Source organism: Streptopelia decaocto, assembly GCF_964273445.1.
Source record: "Streptopelia decaocto genome assembly, chromosome: 5".
NCBI classification, from domain to species: Eukaryota; Metazoa; Chordata; class Aves; order Columbiformes; family Columbidae; genus Streptopelia; species Streptopelia decaocto.
Window position 1 is genome coordinate 29,856,095 of NC_138659.1, and position 20,641 is coordinate 29,876,735.

Here is a 20,641-nt window from a genome sequence, read left to right on the forward strand (position 1 = left end):
AAAGATTTAAATGATAATTTTATTTGCTGTTGCTTTTCTCATAAATTCTTTCTAATCACAGAATACAATGATGTGGAGTTGACAGAAATTAGTGATGATCTGTTTTTACAGACAAGGCACAGCTGGTTTTGTTTTGTTCAGAGCATGAGGGAAACCCTCTGGAAGCACAGACCTAGTAAAGAAGTTTCTTCTCTGCCATCTTCCTGTTAAGGGACTGTTGTGGGTCATCGCTCTGCCTCTCCAGGATCATTATTTTACCATTTCTGAATCACAGGGAAGGTTCTTCTTTATCACTTTGTTAAGTTGAAATATTAGATGGAAGCTCTTCTCTTAGTCTTCCATAAAGATAAGCATCTTAGAATTATTTTTCTTTCAAACGCTGCCTGCCATATTTTAAAAATTTAGCCGTAATTATAAAGAAATTAATTTCTATGAGGATAGACTACCAAAATATTCATGCACAGGGAAATCTTTTGTCTGCACACAACGCTGCTTGGCAGAGCCAGAAAAGAAGCAGGAGTGGGTTTTGTTGCTGACCAAGCATTCCAGGGGAACTGAATGTAGTATTAAATTCTTCCAATTATAGCCGAGTACAATGGCTTGAATAACTACGTGCATCGAAAGGAACCTTGTGGGGTTCTTGCTTTTAACTGTTTCCTACTACAGATACCACACTGAATATTTTCTGAAGGCCAAGAAGGGCAAACTTTGCCATTGCCTGGCCCAGAGACATTGGAGATGGAGGATGGCAGCTTTTTCTTGCCAGAAATGTTGCATACATGGTCCATCCTTTTTTTCCCTGTTTATGCATTAAAACATGTAATTTCACCTCCTTCCTTGCATTTTTTTTAAATGAAACAGAAGTATATTTTAAAAAGAAAGAAAAGAATGATCTCTTTTTTTCCTATTGCACAGCTCTGTTGAGAACAGTTGAGCAGTTACCAGAATGCTCTGTCTGATGTGCATGTACAACGTCAGCTTGTCGGGGCATCAGTAGTGTCCATTCTCTGCTGTCATGTCTTGAAGTGTGCATTTATCACTTCTTCACACAAGCGGCACCCAGCAAGGTGACGGTAACCCCTAGACCATGGTCTCCATCAAAAATAGTCACCTCTTCAGGGAGATGCAATGGCAAAACCGGATACAAGTGATGCAGTGTTTTCAAAACGACTATACAGGTCCTGCAGTTTGGATGAAGAATTATAGCATTGAACTGTGCAATTTTCTGAGGTCACGTCTTTTTTCTATTTCCCTGACCTATGAAAACCCTTACATTTAAAGACTGGCATTATGTCTTCATTCTTCTTTGGCACAGGGTGCGAGATCAGTTTGATGGGCAGCTTGGAGTGATTTAGCTTGAGGCTGCCCCTCGAGTGGCCGCACTCCGCTGTCCCCTATGTTAGAGTTCTGTGCTCATTAGGCACAGCACTGAGCTGAAAACTGCTGCTGAAAGAAAACAAAAAGGGCATCTTTTCAGCCTGGCTGGGTATGTGACTGCAGAATTTCTAAAGCCAACTAGAATAGGTAGTAGCAACCAAAATTTATAAAATGCGTGCGTATTCCCTGAAAATTCTTGTTTATATTTCTCATGAGCAGGTGAGAGTGAAAAGAATTCTTACTCTGGAAAGGTGACATGGTAATAAATTTAAGGCTTTTGTGAATATCATGGAGTGCCCAGTTTGCCTTTGAGAATGCTGGTAAAATGAGGTTTTATATATGAATATAGCATCATGCATTTTGTGAATTATGAGACACAAGTTTCATACCCACCAGCATATAGAATTGTCAGGTGTACTATTAAAAAATATATTAAAAGATACCCCAGCTCTATTGTAGCTATAATTGTTAGAGGTGCTATGTTGGATTTGCAGCTTCTTTAAGAGGTAATTCCTGTAATTGTTTCTTTTTAATAAGCACTGTCTAAGATGTGAAATGAAGGCAGGGGTTCAGGAAGTGACTGTGACATGTCAGGCATTATAGAGTGCTGTAGGTCTTTGTGCTTTACTCATCTGGACTTCAAATAACTGCATTTGAAGGATCAGTAAAAGCTGTATGACCATAAATTCTAAACATTATTCTTTTTCTTATATTAAAAAAAATCATTTGTGCCTTTTTTCAGCTGAATCAGCCACGTGTTTGAAGAGTCTGTAGGCACAGACTTTAATATGCATTGTTGATCTTTCTGTGTCTCTAATTTGGCTTTGGATTTGGTTGTGTCATGATCCTCTTTTGTTGAGCTTTACAACCTGCTCGCAACTGTGATTTTAAGGCTGTGGCTCCTGTTTCTGCTGGGCTGTAGGTATGCGCAGAGCTTTACAGAAAGAGACATGTTGAAAAATGCTTACAGCTTAAACTAAACTCCACATAGCATGTTCGCAAAAAGCAAAACAAGGTTAACAGTGAGAGATTCTGATTTGTAGATTAAGGCCTTAAAGAACCACTGTGTTAATCTCTTCTGACTTTCTGACTTTATTTATATTCTCCCTTCTTTGTGCCAATATCGAAATCAGGAAGGGTGACTAGAACAAGGGAGTTAGTAGAGGCTCGTAGATGTTTAATCAAAATATTGTAATTATAGGGGGAATGTAAATGAGGAGGACAATTATGGCATGTTAGTACATGATTACGGAAAGCATGCTCGATATTACAGCTGTTATTGAAGAAGCAACGTGTACGTGTCCCAGGGGTCTCAATTGCTAATGTCATGTGAATTGTTGTATAGTGCTATAGATAAAATATCAGTAGCTGTCTCGCTTTGGTTTGGGCAGCTGATATTAGAACTGCTGCCATCTCTGCAAATGTAAGTAGGTTATTTTTAAGTGAGTTCTGTGATTTGAGACTCTCTACTCTCCTTTGTGGTCATAATAAGCTTGGCTCATGTCAGAGTTTTTTTGCTAAAATCATCTCTCCAGCCATTTTCACTCTTAAAATTGCAGTCCTCTATTAAGCATGTAATTAATTTATTTCATCATTCTTTGCTTCTGTCAGATTTTTTATTGTGATACACTGGTCTGCATTCATTTGCATTTGTGCTTTCTAAGTCTGGATTCTTAGATGTTCTGACTCATTTTTGGATTTGTCTGCACTCGGTCCCATTTATTTGCTGTTCCTTCAAATATGGGCAAAGTGAATACTATTTAGGTCACTGTGGTGAGTTGTCTCCAGTGGGGATAACTGAATAGGTTTTCAGTGCATAATGGTATGCAAATAATATACCTCTGCCTCACATGGGAATAGACCAAATATATGCACAAGCTTTCTGTGACCTTAATAGGTTTGTAGGCATCATAATATACCATGTGCTGCTGTAGCATAATATCTGCTATACAGATATTTCAGCTGTGGTTGAGGGCAGAGAAATGTATGAAATAACTCTGTGAATTTAGTATGTGATCCACACACCTTACTGTGTATGAAGGTGTATACCAGCAATATAGTTGATTTGCAACATAAACAGTAGGTTTTAATAATAGTTATCATTAATAAAACAGAAGATGCTTAATGTCTTACGCTTAGAATACCCTAATTCATTACATTGGTAGAGCGTTTTCATGCGCAATGCAAGATGAAACTGGAAAACATACAGTAAACCGATAAATAAGTTACTCCTTTAGGCTCTTTTTATGTTTGTGATGTTTCACATGTGAATGTATCTTTTAAAAGTTTTGTTTCTTTTTAGTTTATTTTTATTACAGGTTGTAGAGCAACTCGGGAAACAGATGCTGCATTTGAAAAAGCTTTGCTTTAGTGAAGCTTTCTGCGCAAGAGAATACATTCTTCCTAAAACTTCATTTTACTGAAATTAACTTGTATTTCCACTGAGGAAGGCTTATATGAAACACAAAGGGAGGCTTAGCGGTTTAGACTTCCCTCAAATAAACTGCATAACTAAACAGAGAAGATGCCAAGCCTCGCACTCTTGTACTTGAAAGTATTGTGTTCTCTGTCATGGGAACTCGCGATTAGAGAAATTATAAAGGCTTTGCATAAAACCGGGGAGTTAGAATTAATTTTTTCTTAAGCAGGGAAGTGTCAAAAGCCTATTATGGTAATTTTTCAATTTTGTCGTAACTGTTCACACATTTTAAAATAGTTGTACAATTGAGTGGAGACATAATTGATGTGTTGTGGGTTGTTTTTTCTCTTTCCTTGGGCCATCATAAAAGATAGCTTAGGTGCACTTAGGCTCAGAAGAAGTAGGTGTGCTAATTAAGTATATGTAAATTTTCATATCACAGTGAGAAAATTTGCCTAATGGATTGAAATAGTATTCTAAGAATGGTTCCCCTATTCTTAATTACATCCAAGTACCAAATATCAATATTAGATGAAGACAATTAACCCACAAAAACCTCAGTGAGAAAGTAATTCCTAGCACTAGAATTTTGGGGTTGTTATTATTATTATTATTATTATAGTAAAAAGTAGCAGTAAAAGGCTACATTAAAAAAAATTTACTTAATGACTTTATTCATTGTCTTTTAGGCTAAATTAAAAGCTGAAAATATAATGGAATGAAGAGCTACTGCTGCATTTATTTTGTTAATTCTTACTGAGGGTAGTAGTTCTGCTTGTTCTAAAACAAGCTTTAGGACTTCCCTAATTAAAAGAAACTGTAAATTAAATCACTTTTTTTTTTTTTTTTAGCAAATTCAGTATGTAACAATAGAAATACTGCTCTAGAATTGCTTTCATTTTGGCCATCAGTTTTGCTGTTCTTCAGGAGGAGTCATTGGTGGAAGAAGCTTTGCGTTTGGAATGAGACTTACTGGGCAATGTGAAGTAACCAATACTCCGGGGTGGTCATTGGTTAGTAAGACTTTTGTTTTTCTATGCAGAGAAAGGGCATCTTTCCTACCTTTCAGCTAATTTTCCTGCAGAAGCCTCCTTGGGCTATGAAGGAGCTACCTTTGGCATCCCCAAATTACGCTTGACTTGTTCAGAATTCTTCTGGCTTTGTCTGCACTAGAAACGGATGAAATACAGAGATGTGCTGTGTGACAGGGGTGAAGCATATCCTGCTTTATCACTTTTCCTGATGCTACTGAATGGCTTCTGTCAAGACCCACGTTTGGTTTCTCTCCATTTGTACCTTGGAGTGGTCTAATTCTTCCTCAGCTCCGCTCTCCCCAAAAGCTGTGAACTGGAACTACCCGACTAAACATACAACACAGTTGTGCAGTTTTTGCGAGGGGCAGGAGGGTCAGCATCTGTTCAATTAGTTCTCTAGTTTATAGGTTTCTGGTGTTTTGTATTTGTGGAATAATAACACGAGGAAAAAGAAAGCCAAGCACGTGCATGGATGTGTGTGTGTGGAGGGAAAGGAGGGGATGCTGGTAGATCCTTTGCAAAGGGCAAGGTATTTCTTAGTCTTTATTCCATATTTTATTGCTTAGTACTGATTGCACTGGGCATAGAAACAGCGTTAGTCTGTGTGTGTGTAAGTACATATTTAATTTGAGTGTAAGACTTGACTTAGTTTGTGTTACCTGTCACTAAATATAAACAGAATCAGGACCTTTCTAAATAAAGGAGATGAACAAAGTACATTGTAGTAGGTTGTCCAAGATGCAAGATTTAATTCCATTTTCTGGTGTCAGTTCAGTGTTCCGTAACGTTTTCATTTCTCACATAACCTTGTACCATTTTTATTAATCATTACTTTTTATTGTTTACCCATGAAAGCTTCTCTGATAGACAGTGTTTATTTAAATGGTATTTCAGTGAGTAGTAAAATTAGCAGTAACAGTTTTCTTGTTTTTTTTTTTCTCTATCGACTATAATTCTTCTGAGTTTATGCAGCATAAAAAGTAGCTGTTGCCAATAAGCTCACATTGATAAGGAAAAGATAAAAATGTTATCAATCTTAACTTGATGTATTTTGCAGTGCTGCGATACCTTTCTGAACGCTTTTCCTCAGGTGAAGGCTCTGTTAGCTCCAAATATATTCACCCATTTATCCCACTTAACCGCGTAAACTTAGCGAGGTGTTATTGGTGCTTTTTTTGTGTTAAGTTAATTATATTTTGTTTACTCTGCAATAGCATGCTGTGAGGAGCACGGCAGTGGAACTCACAGGCTCGTGACAGGACTGATGAATGGCCAGAGATAGAGATATTGGCAGGCTGCTCTCTGGTGCTCTGTCTAGAATTGTTTTCCTAAATAATTCAAAAGGTTGGGATTTGACGAAATCATTTCCATTTGAAGAATGAATGGAAGGGGTAAATGAATGAAGACTCCAGTAATGGAGCAGTTGTGTTCACACTATCGGGCAGACAAGAGCATCCCACGTTGTCACTTCTGTGCAAATTCTTTACCCGAGGTTGTGATTCAGCTTTGCGCAAGTGATCCCTTCTGCGGTGCCCGGCTTTCTCGCTCAGTGTGTGCCCCCCACCATCGCCAGCCCCAGGCTGGGAGGCCCCACACACTGACGGCCGTCCCTCCGGCTCCGTGGTCCTATATCAACAGGGCAGTAACCTGTGCTTCGTTTAGCTGGTAGGCACGAAAGGTGCAAGCGCTTTGCTACTAGATAAGACCATCTGTGGTTTTATCTTTCAGCAAGTTGTTGCTACTGTACATGTTACCTGTGGTAGTCTGGGAGGGTTTGTACTCAGCTACACTCATTTGTTCTACCAGACAAATGGTCTTTGTAGCATTGACTGATGGACCTTGTGTCATGCAAATGTCATGTGGGAACAGTGAGTAGTTATGATACCATAAATCTGCCATTCTTTCTTAATGGCAGCTGCCTACAAAAACTCCTTGCAGGAATGGATTTGCTCTCTGGGACTCCTTGTTCTTTGATATACCAAGCGTAATAGAAATGGCTTTCTGGTGTAGGTGTATCACTGCTGTGTCCATGTTTTATGATTTGTTTTCAAGTTTGTGTAACAGCTAGAATAGCCAAAAGTATGAGGTTGGTGTTTCAGAATAGTTCTTTTTCCTTTTTTTCTGCTCACAAAGAGAGTACGTACAACATAAACTTGGGTGGGAATACTTGTCTGGCATATGTGTGCACAAACTACTGAATACAACAATCATCTTTAAAGCTGGGTGGTGGCGGGGAACAAACCGATCGATCTGTCACCACCTGTAATACACTGCTTTCCAACCAAAAATGAAAATATTTTGCAATAAAAACACAGCCAAATTTGATCTTGCTCATATAAATGTGCAGGCACCTTCTGCCTCAGCCCTGCTTCTCCATCCACTTTTTCATTCCTGCCTCTTAGATGTAATGCTGGTTTGTGTTGTGCAAGCTGGAGATGGAAGATGTGGAGCTCTACTGCACACATGTATAATGTAGCACACAGCTCAGGGCAAAGGAGAACTTTTAAAATTACAGCTGTAGAGATTTAAAAAATGAGCAGTAAAAACTGCATGCATAAGGAATATTTATTTGGATTCCAGTTTCTTAAAATGTAGCTGTTGAGGTATTTGATTAGATCTTGTACTCAATATGGCATATCGAGTATAAGATCTAATGTTGTCTAACATCTGTTGTTAATACAGTCTGTCACCTGGAAATAAATGAACAGATACTCATGGGATATCCAGGAAAAAAATGTGTGGTTAGAAGCATCACTACTGCTTTGAAAGGAATAGCATAATAATTTATGAGCATCATGGTTTCTCCATACAAACAAACAACTTCATTTGGATTTGGGTGATCAAAATTATACTTCATAATGGAAGTTCTAAGGCATACAATTAATTTTATGAGATTAAGAAAAAAACCTGCCTCAGAGCATATTGATTGAAGAGCATTTGTATGGACTCACCATGTGGTCCAGAGAGACACTGGGCAATCCAGGTTAGATTTCCAAGGAGGATGCTGTGCTGAAAGGCCGGGCCGGTACCTGCAGTAACGCAGACGCTGCCTCGTCTCTGCGGCGCTGAGACACTGGTTCTGGTTCTGCTCCACTGGCAACACGACTTTGTATTTGTGTGAACCAGATCTGTACCATAGAAGACTTAAAGATAATATTTTCCTGGTGGAGAGGGAGCATGGCATGCTGCTTGGAAAAATAATGCTCTGAGAGCAGGTTGGCCTTATTTACACAATTTTTGTGACTACAAAATACCTTCATCCCTCTAGCAGCCTCCGTACACCCTTTTCACCTCCTTTGTTCTTTGCAGCTGCTGTTTCTGTCTGCTTGACCCAAAGCCTGGGTAGCAGCAAGTGGGTTGTTTTTATATCTGATAGCTTTTGGAGGTCCTCTCTGCTGAGGTCTGCCTTGCTAGTGTGCATTTTTTGTCATTTTCTGACCCCCTTTAATGTAAGGATCTCAGGAAGTTTCTCTTTCTGTTTGTGGCATGGCACTGTGTGCTAAATGTCCTTAGTCTTGTGTTTGCTAATAATATTTTTCTTGTTCAAATTTATTAAATATAAACATATAGACAAAGAAGGATCCTTCTCAAAGTAACAGTGACCACATTTTGAATACCTTCTTAACTAAGCTGCTCATCTTCTATTTTGCATGCTACAGGTGGCATGAAGCTTCCTGTTTGCAAATATAATTCATATATTTGCTTGGACTTAGGTGCCCTTTTGTGAAAAGTAATGATCATCACAGAATCCCAGAATGTCAGGGGTTGGAAGGGACCTGGAAAGCTCATCCAGTGCAATCCCCCCATGGAGCAGGAACACCCAGATGAGGTTACACAGGAAGGTGTCCAGGCAGGTTGGAATGTCTGCAGAGAAGGAGACTCCACAACCCCCCTGGGCAGCCTGGGCCAGGCTCTGACACCCTCACCAGGAACAAGTTTCTTCTCACATTTAAGTGTGTTCCAGTTTGCACCCATTACCCCTTGTCCTATCATTGGTTGTCACCGAGAAGAGCCTGGCTCCATCCTCCTGACACTCACCCTTTATCTATAAACATGAGTGAGTCCCCCCTCAGTCTCCTCTTGTCCAGCTCCAGAGCCCCAGCTCCCTCAGCCTTTCCTCACACGGGAGATGCTCCACTCCCTTCAGCATCTTGGTGGCTGCGCTGGACTCTCTCCAGCAGTTCCCTGTCCTGCTGGAACTGAGGGGCCACAACTGGACACAATATTCCAGGTGTGGTCTCCCCAGGGCACAGTAGAGGGGCAGGAGAACCTCTCTCGACCAACTAACCACCCCCCTTCTAATAATGAATGGCTTCATGGAAGAGCATGAATTTGATTAAAATAAAACCCAATTTGCTTCATATTAAATAGATGTAGCCAGTTGTTTGGTTTTTTTTCTAAATACACCTTTATGTTGTGACTTTTTCCATCTCCACCCTGAGGCACACCTGAGTTCCATGGTGTACCTGGTAGCTGAGCAGGTCACACCTTGGCTGGGCCCCCCAGTACAGTCCCTGCTGCGTTTGCTGGGTGGGCATCGCTCATCTGAGCACCGGCTGCTCCGGGAATGAAACTGCGCTGGGACCCAGGTGCTGGGGAAGCTTCCTTTGATTACAAGTAGTGTATTATGTGTTGTGTCACAGGTTGGAAGATTAATGAATAATTGTTAAACCACTAAAAGCGCTTTAAAGTGCTCTGCAATGCTGAGAGATAACACTGGAAGTAAAGAATAATAAGTGAGCAGCCATTTTTGAAGTAGAAGTTAATTTCTAAAAAGCCCTTATAGGTGACATATTTTAGAAGGAAATGAAAAACTAAAGCTATTATAGCAGTGTTGTAGTTTATATTGCGGTGATTACACAGTGTTCAAAGCAAATATTTAAAATGCAGTTGTTGGCATTGATATGTTAATTTAGTTTAACTACTGTTCTTTCCTGTATCCTCCATGAGTTTTTGTTGCTGATGAGTGAACTTTCTTCGTTATTTTGTTAATATTGGAGATATCAGTAATCATGGCACTGTGGTTAATAAATACAAACTGGGAGAGTAGAAAAAAGTGCTTTAAATTGTTTTGCAGATTAAGAGGCACCGTTTATGTTGGAGTTCTCTTAGGACTTTGATCTTGCTGTGGGCACAAAAGAGGATTAAACTATTACTAGATGGCTGAAATCATTTGATTTCCCCCATCCCCTGCAAAGACCCCAAATCCAAACTGTAACTGACAAATTAGAAATGCGTAATTCCACTAAAAGCTTTGAGGACATACTTTGTGCTGTGATTTGCTTGTGATACATATAAATTCATTCTGAAATTAAACTTTGTTGTGTGCTTTGTCATAGGAATTGAGAGGATTACCCAGTTTGAAATTTTAAATTGCAAGTAAACCTGAATTATTACGAAGTCCCTCTAGGAAATACATCATGTGCTATTGGCACAGTGCACTGTACTCCATAGCAGAATTTGGCTTCTCCAAGGGGTTCCCTTGTCCTTCAGTTTGAGATCAGTTGGTTGTTGTTTCCTTTTGTTGTGTTTTGGGTTTTTTTGATGATTTTGTTTGTTTGCTTGTGGTTTTTTTTGATTGCTTGTTTTGGTTTTGTTTGTTTGTTTGTTTCTGAGACAAGAAGCAGGTGGGTTGTTTCAGTTTTGGATCTGAGGTTGGCCTTGGATTTCAAAGACCTGCCTTGAAACTTGGATTTTTCTTCTTTTAGATTTTCTGTGCTTGTCATTAACACAGACCCTAACGTAAAAATAGGTATCTTAAGAAACAGGAAAGAAAACCATTAGTATTACAGATTCTAGAATGTCAGGGGTTGGAAGGGACCTGGAAAGCTCATCCAGTGCAATCCCCCCATGGAGCAGGAACACCCAGATGAGGTTACACAGGAAGGTGTCCAGGCGGGTTGGAATGTCTGCACAGAAGGAGACTCCAAAGCCTCCCTGGGCAGCCTGGGACAGTGTTGCAATGGGAGAAGTAGAAATGTTCATTTAAATGGAGATAATTAAGCTGGGATTAAGTTGAAATATGATAGCTGCCACTTTAATGGACTTGTTGGAACAAAGCGCTTCTAGTGTTTTATTTTTGTGCAGTTACATACGGGTATTTTGCACTCGTGGTACAAATACACACCATCTGCCCCAGGTTGGGGAGAACATCCCCCACAACAAGGATGATGATTTTCCCACTCTCTTAAAGCCCTGTTTGGAATGAGATGCTGGAGGAGACTGAAGAATTTGTGTATCCCTTTTCCATTTGGGAATTCCTACATTCCCGACCGTATGCATTGCTTTCTCCACCGCTGCCATCCAAATGTGGGCTCTGAGTTTAACCCAGAGCTTTCCATACCTGTATTGTGGTCCCTATTGAGGACACTAATGCAAAGGGAGTTCCAGTGGAAGAGGACTGTAGGGGTGGATTATAATGATATTTAACACAGTGTTTTCCATGTGAAATGTTAATACGTGATGCTTTAAATCTTCCATTCTGATGTAACATTTTAAAATTAAACCATTCTTAATCTAATTACCACTTTAGCTTTAATACTTTTCTATTCTTTTTTTTTTTTTTTTTTTTTTTACATAAAACTCATTTTAATTGGAGTAACGAGTATTGCATGTTTTTTGAAACACCTTCCTTGAAAGTCTTGAATGGTTTCCATTTGGGTCCCTACAGACCCATCCAGTTTGAAAATACACTTTTATTCTCTCCTTAATTACAGTACTTGGAGCAACTCTCTATTAACTGGTTTTAAGTTCCACAGGATAATGAGTCTACCAGAACTAGATAGTGTACAGCAGAAAACTGTTCACAGGAGGAGGCTTGCTGTTGCTTAGCTACCTACCTTTTTAATTTGGAATTTCCAGCAATTCGATAATGACTAGCCCCTAAGCTGCTAAATGTAGTTGTTCATGACACATTGTACCATTTTATATGCGCCTTTCACCTATGTGTTACCGCTACTATTGTAGGGCTGAAGAGGGCGTTTATAATGGGGTTGTATTGTGGCATAGGTCACAAAACCTAAACACGTCAGTGACTTAAGCAGTACTTGGTATAGTAAGTTCTTAGGTGGGTACTACAAGAATGAAATTCAGAGTAACTTGAGCCAAAAGCGCTACCGCCTCTGCTCCTCCAGATCAGGCCCAAATGTGAGGAAGTTATGCGTAGTTTCTAAGTACTGCAGCCAATCTGTGGTCTTTTAATAGTACACATTCTCACATCAATTTAGGCATAATTAAGACACAGAATTAATGTTTTCTGTCCATTCAGCGTTTTCTCACAAGTGGAGAAAATGCCTGACTTTCAAAAATTGCATTCGGGGGTGCAAAATGCAGCTTTTTGTAAAGGGACTTTTTTCATTTGCTGCTTTGGGACAAAGAGTGGTTATTGAAGTTTTCTATGCTGTATTTGTTAAAATTTTAGAAGGATGAATTTGTCAGTTGTGGACTTCCTTGGGAATCTGTTATCAAGTCAATTTAATGAAAATTATGTATTTCAGCTCTTACAGGTATACTTTGAAGCTTTAAATAGGAATCTTTATAATCCCCTTTTAGGTATTCATAAGGTTTCTATGTCTGTATGCCCCTACTGGAAAATACTGGCAGATTTCAATATAATTTTGTGCTCAATTAACCTCGCTATTGACTTAAATATCTGGAATAGAGTTGCATCTCTTTGCCCTTTTACTGTGGTTTAATATTTATCTGTAGATTTCAATTTCTGGGTCTATAAATCTTTCTCATTAAGATAATTTATTTTTAAGATGACTAAATATGTAGCTCTTGTATAGTTTCTCATGTGTTTTGAATCATTCACATTTTAACATGGCATCCTGTGGCTTTAGACCGTCTGTACGTGTGTCCTTGATTTCCCAGTGTGGAGCCGCTGCTGCACTGGCCTCTGTTTCCTTGCGGAATTCCATGAAGGCTTCAGTACTTGGCGTGACAAAATGTAAAACCATACTCATAGATCACCTTATAAATATTTATTCATATAAATTCTTTAAAGAAATTAAATTACGTGTTCTATACAAAATAGGAGAGAGGCTTTTAGTGTCACAGACTGCAAATTGAAGTCATTTGTCTAGAAGGGTCAGGTGCCACTTTGTGGTAAGGAATTTGTCCGAGATCCAAGGAAGGGAAGATTGATAGTACAAAGAGATTGATGAAACAGGCACTGCAATATGCATACGAAGTTACGGTTAATTAGGAGGATTTAAACAAGGAAGTGTCACCCGCAGTTGTGTTGGGAAGCGAGGAGTGCTGGCAGCCCTTTGAACACACAGAGCTCATTGCCGAGGTGCTGATACGGAGACGCGTGGCTGGCGGGTATCAGCGAGGTGGCACATCACACCAACGCTGCACCTCATGAGCGCTGCTTAGGAAATAGAGTGGTTTGCTTGTACAGACACCATCTCTGCTCATATCCTTGGTTTTGTTGTTGTTAATGTAAATTATAATGCTGGTTCTGTGATTTCGTGTATCAGAGTAAAATCATTAATATTTCAGAGAACCAAGTTCTCTTGTGTCTCAGGTGACATGGCTATTTGTTATACTTTTTAAATACAAGTACGGTACTTAGAGAAAAATCCTAAAGCTAAAACTATGTAGCTTAGCAAATGGGAGCTGAGCAATCAACAAACATTGTTTTCCTGTTGATAGGAAAGCTGTTTGGAAAGAACAGACGCTGCAAATTGTTCCTTATTGCATTAAAGTTCACCAGCCACCTGGTACATTTAGTGGAAAACAACAAGCTTCTCTATACAGATTCACGCAGAAATTGAAACAGTACCGTCTTTTGTAATAGTTATTCACATGGCAGAAAGAGAATTTTAGATTTGACTTCAATGCAACAAAACCAAACTCTCTGCCCCTTGTGCCTCGTTCTATACAAGGACAAAATAGTGCAAATCCTTCAGCAAGGCAGGAGTAAAAGTCAGCAAGCACTTCAGTGTTTATTGTTGTAATAGTGAATGGTCTCTGTCTGCCTAGAAGATCCTTAAAACACCTGCTGAGGGCAAGACAAGGCACAGGCATGAGTTATACTTCTAACTACTGTAATTCTGATATTTTTGTTAAGATATTCTTAACTAAAATTTTCCATTCCTATAGCTTCAGCTTATTCTTGGCCTCAGAAGCAGATCTTGGGGCACATAGCAGCTCTTATCTTCTACAATCCACTTCTTGCTGAATATGGAGTATCTGAGGTTTTTTAAGCATGATGAAGACGTGGACAGACAAGTTTCATCTTGTCTTGCTGCTAAGTGTGGGACAGAAAAGGCCTTGCAGTGTATTGCTTTTCGCTGAAGATGGAAAAAAATATTAAAGGAACAGGTATTTGAATTGCAGGATGTATTTCTATGTTAAGGAAAGGCTGTTAGACTCAATGAGGCCCCTGGGAAATGTGATTGACATTAAAAACAATCCTATTTTGGTTTATGATATTCCTGTAATAATGAATCTCAGCTTCCTATGTGGTTAGATATCTGTTTATTCACATAATTGGGAGTACAAAAGGAACTGTAGAAAAACACTCTAGGTAGTGGAAAAACAACACTGTCACTTCTCTTCCACATTTTCACTTGCAGGAAGTGTTTTCCATACAGCATTTTCCTCTTGTATTAACATGAGTCCAGAAAGGAGAAATTCTGTCCAAACCAATGAGTTTGAACGTGTGCCACGGCATTGCCAGGCTCTGTTGAAGTGGTGTCTCAGGCACAGTTCTAGTGGCCTTTTCGTGGTACTTGCCCTCCCGACTGGCGCGGCAGCTCAGCTCCCATCGGCCTCTCCAGCACATCAACAATGCTGCTTCTGCTTTAAGGAAGAAATGCAGATTATTGGTATTTTTTTTCTCTACTGCAAGGCTTTTCATTTTTCCGCACTGGATAAACACAGCATCTGTTTAATGTGAAAACTAAGCATGGATTCTTTGTTTTTCTCTTTTTGCTTGGTTTTCTTTCTTTCAGAAACCAAAACAAAAGGACTGGCATCCTCCTGGAGGATTCATTTTGGGACTCTGGGCACTAATCATCATGGTTTTCTTCAAAACATATGGAATCAAGCACATGAAACACGTCTTCTGAATTCAGGCAAGATGATTGCAGTGACTGCTACTTTGGATTCATTGGTGTCATCTGAGTTCTATGTCTTTATTATGGTTGCAGTGAAGAAGTGTTGAGATCTTGGTTTTAAAAGTTCTTCTGAAGTCGTCTCTTCTGCCCCTGTTTCTGAAAAGTCTAAGAAATGGTTTTCATGATATACTTTATTTACTTTATCTTGTTATAAACACATTTTAATGCTTTTCTGAGCAATTTTTCATTCTGGTTAAACTTAAAAAAAGAGGAGGGACCTAAACACAGTAACAGAATTTCTGAGATTGATTGTGAATTGTAAATGGGCAAATTCTTTCCCCCGTACTTCAAACTAAATCTTGGAAGTAATCACTGAAGAACTAGACATTGTGCAGAATGTTATTTAAGGCGTCATTTTATCCATAAAACCTTAAGCCACTTTGCAGACTCTGGCATGACATATTGAAAGCTTTCTTCACACAAAAAAATTAAATTGATTTTTTTTTTTGCTCGTTCTTTTTTCTTTCCTGTTAAATAGAACCCTTACATCAGCCCTTTCGCTTTAGTCAGTTTTGAGTCTGGGATTCTGTGAGTTGGTGAAACAAAAATGTATGTGACCTCACTGAATCTACTTCAAAAAATGCCCCAAAAAAGGTGACTTCTCGTTGTTCCTAAGGAACCCTTCCTAGGTATTGCATTTTCACTCCATACAACATGGAGCTGGGTGCTTTCAGGATTTTCAGTGCACTGGATATTTTCACAGAAGAAAATAGACTCTGGCATCAGGATGAAAAACGTTATGAATTGTACTATTGTATTCTGTAGTTTCTGAGCCGTTGGAAAATGAGCTTTGTCACCTAGGATCTGTACATTCTGTTTTGTCACATTGATTTGTTCTTCTTGGACATTTACTGATGAATGTATGCTAAAAGGGGTTTGTCTGTATCACATACTGATATCAGTGAAGAGCAAGTCTGTGCATGTATAGCAACAAGTCTCTCAGCAAGGAGGAGCTTTTGCCGTGTGCTTGTGGAACCTGTTCTCTGGCTTAATCAGAATAAAGCTTATGTGGTGCATACATGGTGTACATGCTAGACACGTGTCTCTCCAAGTGATTAGGACTTACTTGTAATCACACAGAATATCCAAGCCAATATATTTTTCTTAGAATATTGTATCGAGCACTTTCATATTGCACAGAACATACAAATCTGAGTGCTTACGCATTTTTGGTGTCCTTTTTTCTTCTCTTTCAGGTTGATGGCGGCATCGCGGCCTCGGGTTGGGTAGGGACCGTGTCAGGGCGCAGTGATGGGGCTGCAGACACGGCAGCCACTGGGCCTTCCAGCTGCTCGCGAGGCCTGGTGCCAGACAGCAATACAAACAGCACCGTAGTGCATCTCTTGAGCCTTAAAACCTTATATTTTTTCCTTCAAACATCTTTTAGGCTTGGAGAGGATAGAGGTACAAAATGATCCATCGTTGGGAGCTACAGCTCTACCTCAGTATAAAGTCACGGTACTGAGAACTTTGTTGTGCTTTTTGGTGAATGGTGGGGATTGTTTTCAGTGCCGTGTGCTAAGCACCAGGAATAGGAATTAATCTATGTTTAAAATGAAAGCATTTCTACGCCACTGTCCCTGTAGTTCTGTAAACTGTTATTCTGTGATAAATAATACTAGAGATTTCTTTCCAGTTTGCCGATGAGAAGTTTTGGTATAACTGATGCACAGGTATCCCCTGCAACAACAAGGTCACTTAATGTGAGAGATGAAGGCTCTGTTTGCTGAAAGGGCTTCCCTGGCAGAGGGACGAGTTGAAGGGTTCTGAGCAGCCTCCCTGGTGCTGGGTATCTGGACCTCTTCACAAGGTGTTGCGTTTTGGGGATATTTTTTTGGATAGCAGCCTTCACAAGCAATTAATTTGTATCCAAAATCTGATACAATGCTGACTCTTCTTAAAATCAGAAAACCTCGCCCTCTCCTTCCTCCCACTCAGCTACTTCTAACGCAACAGTCAACTGAAGTCTTTTGTAGGCAGACTGTGTAGAAATGCAGAGAGACACTATAGAAATGTGTAGACATGGTATCGAAATGTATCCTACAGAATTTCTTAGAGGATTTACTTATCTTTCATTTTTTTTAATCCAGCCTTTGATACTCCTTTTCAATTGTAACAAATATTTTTAATCAAATATTTATTGGCAAGTTTTGTCACACTTTAAAAAGCGGTTAGAGTGAAGTTGATAGAGCTTTGTTCCTTGCTTCGGTTGCAATTACACTTACCCAGACTCCTCAGGCCTTATTCAATTTTCCTCTTTCCCTCTTTCAGCACCTTTTGCAGGACGTGATAGAAACATCTACAGAACTCAGCAGAATTTTGCAAATAGCAGAAGACACCAAAGATGCTTTCTTTTTAAAAGCGTATCTGCTTGGGGAAAAGGAGGCAATTAGGTGGGTTATTAAAATGCGATTTATGAATAGAAACACTTAGAAATGTGCCTGTGAAGGTGATTAAATTGAAGTGAGAACAATTTGACTGGAATGCAGCAAACTATGCTTTGGGCATTTCTAACGTTTTTTATATGCATAAAGTGACGAGCTCAAATAGATGGTTCACAGAGTCACTGTAGAGTTGCCTGTGCTACACTTATGAGACAGTATTTTCCATACTGTGATAACTTATTCCTTGAGTAGTTACAGTCTGCAAGCAAGTATAGAAATGTCACAGAACTGTCTGTAATGCATTGTGGGTTGTTTATTTCTTTATTTAAGGCTGGTAATCTTTGCATTTTCCCTGAGAGCCCTTCAAACTCAGTTTGGGATCCGGGCTCTGGGAACCAGCCAGGTCATTCTCACTCACAAACCATTTGTGTTTTGCAGGCCAAACAATGGGCTTGTGCACTATAAATGTTTTCCCCGTTTTACGCGGATGATCCAGAAAACATGTCAGAGGGCAGTTTCTTGGTGCTTCTTTGCACAGAAACTTCTAGAGCAGAATTAAATTTCAGCATTTTTTTGAGTCTGCGCAGATAGGTCTGTGAACTAAGCATCCCCATGCTTGCACAATTTTGTACGTTCATTTCTGCACCATGTGCTATGTAACTGCATTGACAGGTCTTTCAATGGGTTTTATAGACATTGTTTGGAACACTTGTGGATGATAAAAATATAAGTCAGTCATGTCATTTCAGTTTTTCAGCTCTTTTTCAGGATCACTTGTTGCAAATTCATTACTATTATTGACCTGAAGAAATGGTAAGTTAACAGTGGGGTCCTACTCACACATTCTCTCATGTCTCGGCATTTCATTTGATTTTTGAAATGTCTACGCAATGCTGTGTCTATTATATTTGAGAACGCTGTTTTGCATGACCATGCTATGCTTCTGTAACAGACTGAAAAGCGAGATTGTCACAATATTCGGTGAAAAAGCCTGAGCAGTGATGAGAAATCAGTGTTTCGTTAGTGTACGCCAGATAAAGCTTTTAATATTTATGTGACTGTCACCACGAAATGCTGTCTTCTTAGCATAAGCAAAGATCATAGACTCCAAAAGTATCTTTACAAATATTGTTATCAAAAGTGTATTCTCTTCCAGAGAGTGGACTTGGTTTTTGGCTTGTGGTTAGTGGTGAGGTTTGTTTGTTTGGTTTGTTATTGGTTTGTTTGGGTTTTGTTTTTCTTTAGTTTTTCACTCGTTTTTTTTCCCCTGAAAACTGGTCTTGCATTATTGATTATAGAAAAGCAAATGTGATCTGGTTCTAATTCTGTTGCTGACTATCTGCAAACTGAGCCTATTTTCATCTGTTTCAGCAGTCAGGGATTTCCACTCTCTGGTACCACATCCACAAAACGTACTGTGAGTGAACGGATCTCGTGGCCTAAGGTGCCTTCAGATGGGCATCACCATGCTAAAGCAGAGCTGAGTTGCATGTAGTACTAAATCAATGATTTGTGACGGACTGAAGACCAGATTCAGCTGTGAATTTATCATGGGTGGAGAGGATTTAGGAAGTGACAAGGACAGGGAGGTGTCGTGCTGTATTCCTCAACATGTAAGAGAGATCTAGATCTGCAGGAGTGTACATCACACTGAGGCCGCCCAGGTCTGCAGCCCTGGCAACCCTGATACCAACAGCATGTCATACAAGGCTTTTTTTGAAGCTTGAGAGCTGCTTCTTTCTCTTTGATGGATCCTTAGAGGGAAAGGAATAAAAAGAGGTGTCTGGTCTGAAGACTTCCAAAACCTGAGCTAATTACCCCTTCAGTATAGATGGGTAAATGAGGTGCTGCCAGTTGCTGGTAAATAGATTTGATCCATTACTTTGTTTTGTTGTGAACTGAAAAGCTTCTACAAGTTCAGCATTATTTGGACTTGATAAAAATAGATGAAGTGGAATGCGATTGGCCAAGTGGGAATGCTATATTTCATGGAGTCTGCAGCATTTGGAGAGATGACAACCTTTTTGTATATGATACAATTTGGGAACAAAGATTTGAGGTGTCAGAAAACTCAGTGTCCCTGTGTACAGATCTTCCAGCTCAGTCAGTGTCACAGAGCTGTGTGTCACCTGGTAGATTTTTATCACGCTTCCAGACTAATTCACCTTTGGACAAGCATGAAATATTTCACCCGCAAGATTAATCTATCTGTAAAATTACGAACTACAGAACATAGCAGTGTATATAATGAAAGTGTCTTCTCAACCATCACTTCAACACTTCTGCACAATAATGAGCATAATAGTTTTTGCATTTTTTGAGTGGTGACAGACAAAACCAAACAAACTACCCACCGGGAAATGTGCTTCTCATGGAAGGCGTGTCTGTAGTTCCCTGTCTTTCTGTCTTCCCCATTTCTGAAGACAACACCCGGTCCAAGTGCTCCACAGCGAACAAAGGCGCTGTGTGCTGATGATCTGCTGAGTGGTTTCCGTGGCTTGGTCTGGTGTTGGACAGAAAACACAAGGCAGTGTCTTCCACGTGTGCTGTGACAGCTGTGAGCTCCCTGGCCGCCACCCCGGGAAGGCACCGCAGAGGGGCCGGAGACGCCGCACACAGCCCGTGTCCGCACGCCCGTGTTTGCCACGCAGCCTCCTCTGCAGTCACCCGTGACAAAAGTCACCAGCTTTGTGTCCACTCTGATGCTGGAACTCCGTCCTGGCAGTGGTCAAAGGCTGTCATTTGACATTTCATGTTTTGTTGTAATAGTCAGAGTAGAAAACATTTACCAATCTAGTGATTTTAATGGTATTTAGCATAAGCAGAGCCATTTTACAGCCAGTCTATAAAACGTCCTTTGACTTTCATACTTTTCTGCCTCAGTACAGAAGAATTTCTCACCATCTTAGACTCCTGCCTTTTCCTATTTTTTTAAAAAAAGAGATTGTCTTCCATTTTGGTTTTCCTCCTTCTCCTTTCTCCTTATAAAATCTTACAGATGTGATATGGGCTTGCAGGAGGCAGCTGGACACTCAGCAGTTATCAGTATTAACTGATGCGCCAGGAGAACTGAAGTATCCTTACCTGTAAGGTTTCTGTACTTTTCCCGTGCACCCTTCTCTTTTGCGCTACATGTTGTTGTCTTACCAGCACTCTTTCACTGTTTCTTTCCTTATGTGTTTTGGTTCTTATCCCTCAGCTATGTTTTTAATTGAACACGATATTACATCTCCTTGCATCAAATAAAATAACGTTCATTAGTCAGAGGTGATTTGCAGAATTTTTCAAGAGTTTTCATGG

The 20,641-nt window shown here is 39.8% G+C and overlaps 1 protein-coding gene and 1 long non-coding RNA gene across 3 annotated transcripts in view; both read left to right on the plus strand.

Moving 5' to 3' along the window:
• The window catches only part of PIGK (phosphatidylinositol glycan anchor biosynthesis class K), a 68,975-nt gene extending 52,984 nt beyond the window's left edge, over nucleotides 1-15,991 (plus strand). Inside the window, exon 11 of the mRNA XM_082053773.1 lies at nucleotides 14,793-15,991. Coding sequence (XP_081909899.1) covers nucleotides 14,793-14,909 — 117 coding nt within the window. The 3' untranslated portion in view covers nucleotides 14,910-15,991. The remainder of the gene's footprint in view (nucleotides 1-14,792) is intronic.
• Nucleotides 15,992-17,234: 1,243 nt separating this feature from the next.
• On the plus strand, nucleotides 17,235-20,605 carry LOC309440731. 2 transcript variants are annotated; one of them, XR_014184250.1, is made up of 3 exons: nucleotides 17,235-17,350; nucleotides 18,110-18,154; nucleotides 18,713-20,605. It is a non-coding gene; the product is annotated as an uncharacterized lncRNA (long non-coding RNA). The 2 variants fall into 2 exon arrangements; XR_014184251.1 differs by having other exon boundaries at nucleotides 18,716-20,605.
• Nucleotides 20,606-20,641: the final 36 nt, after the last annotated feature.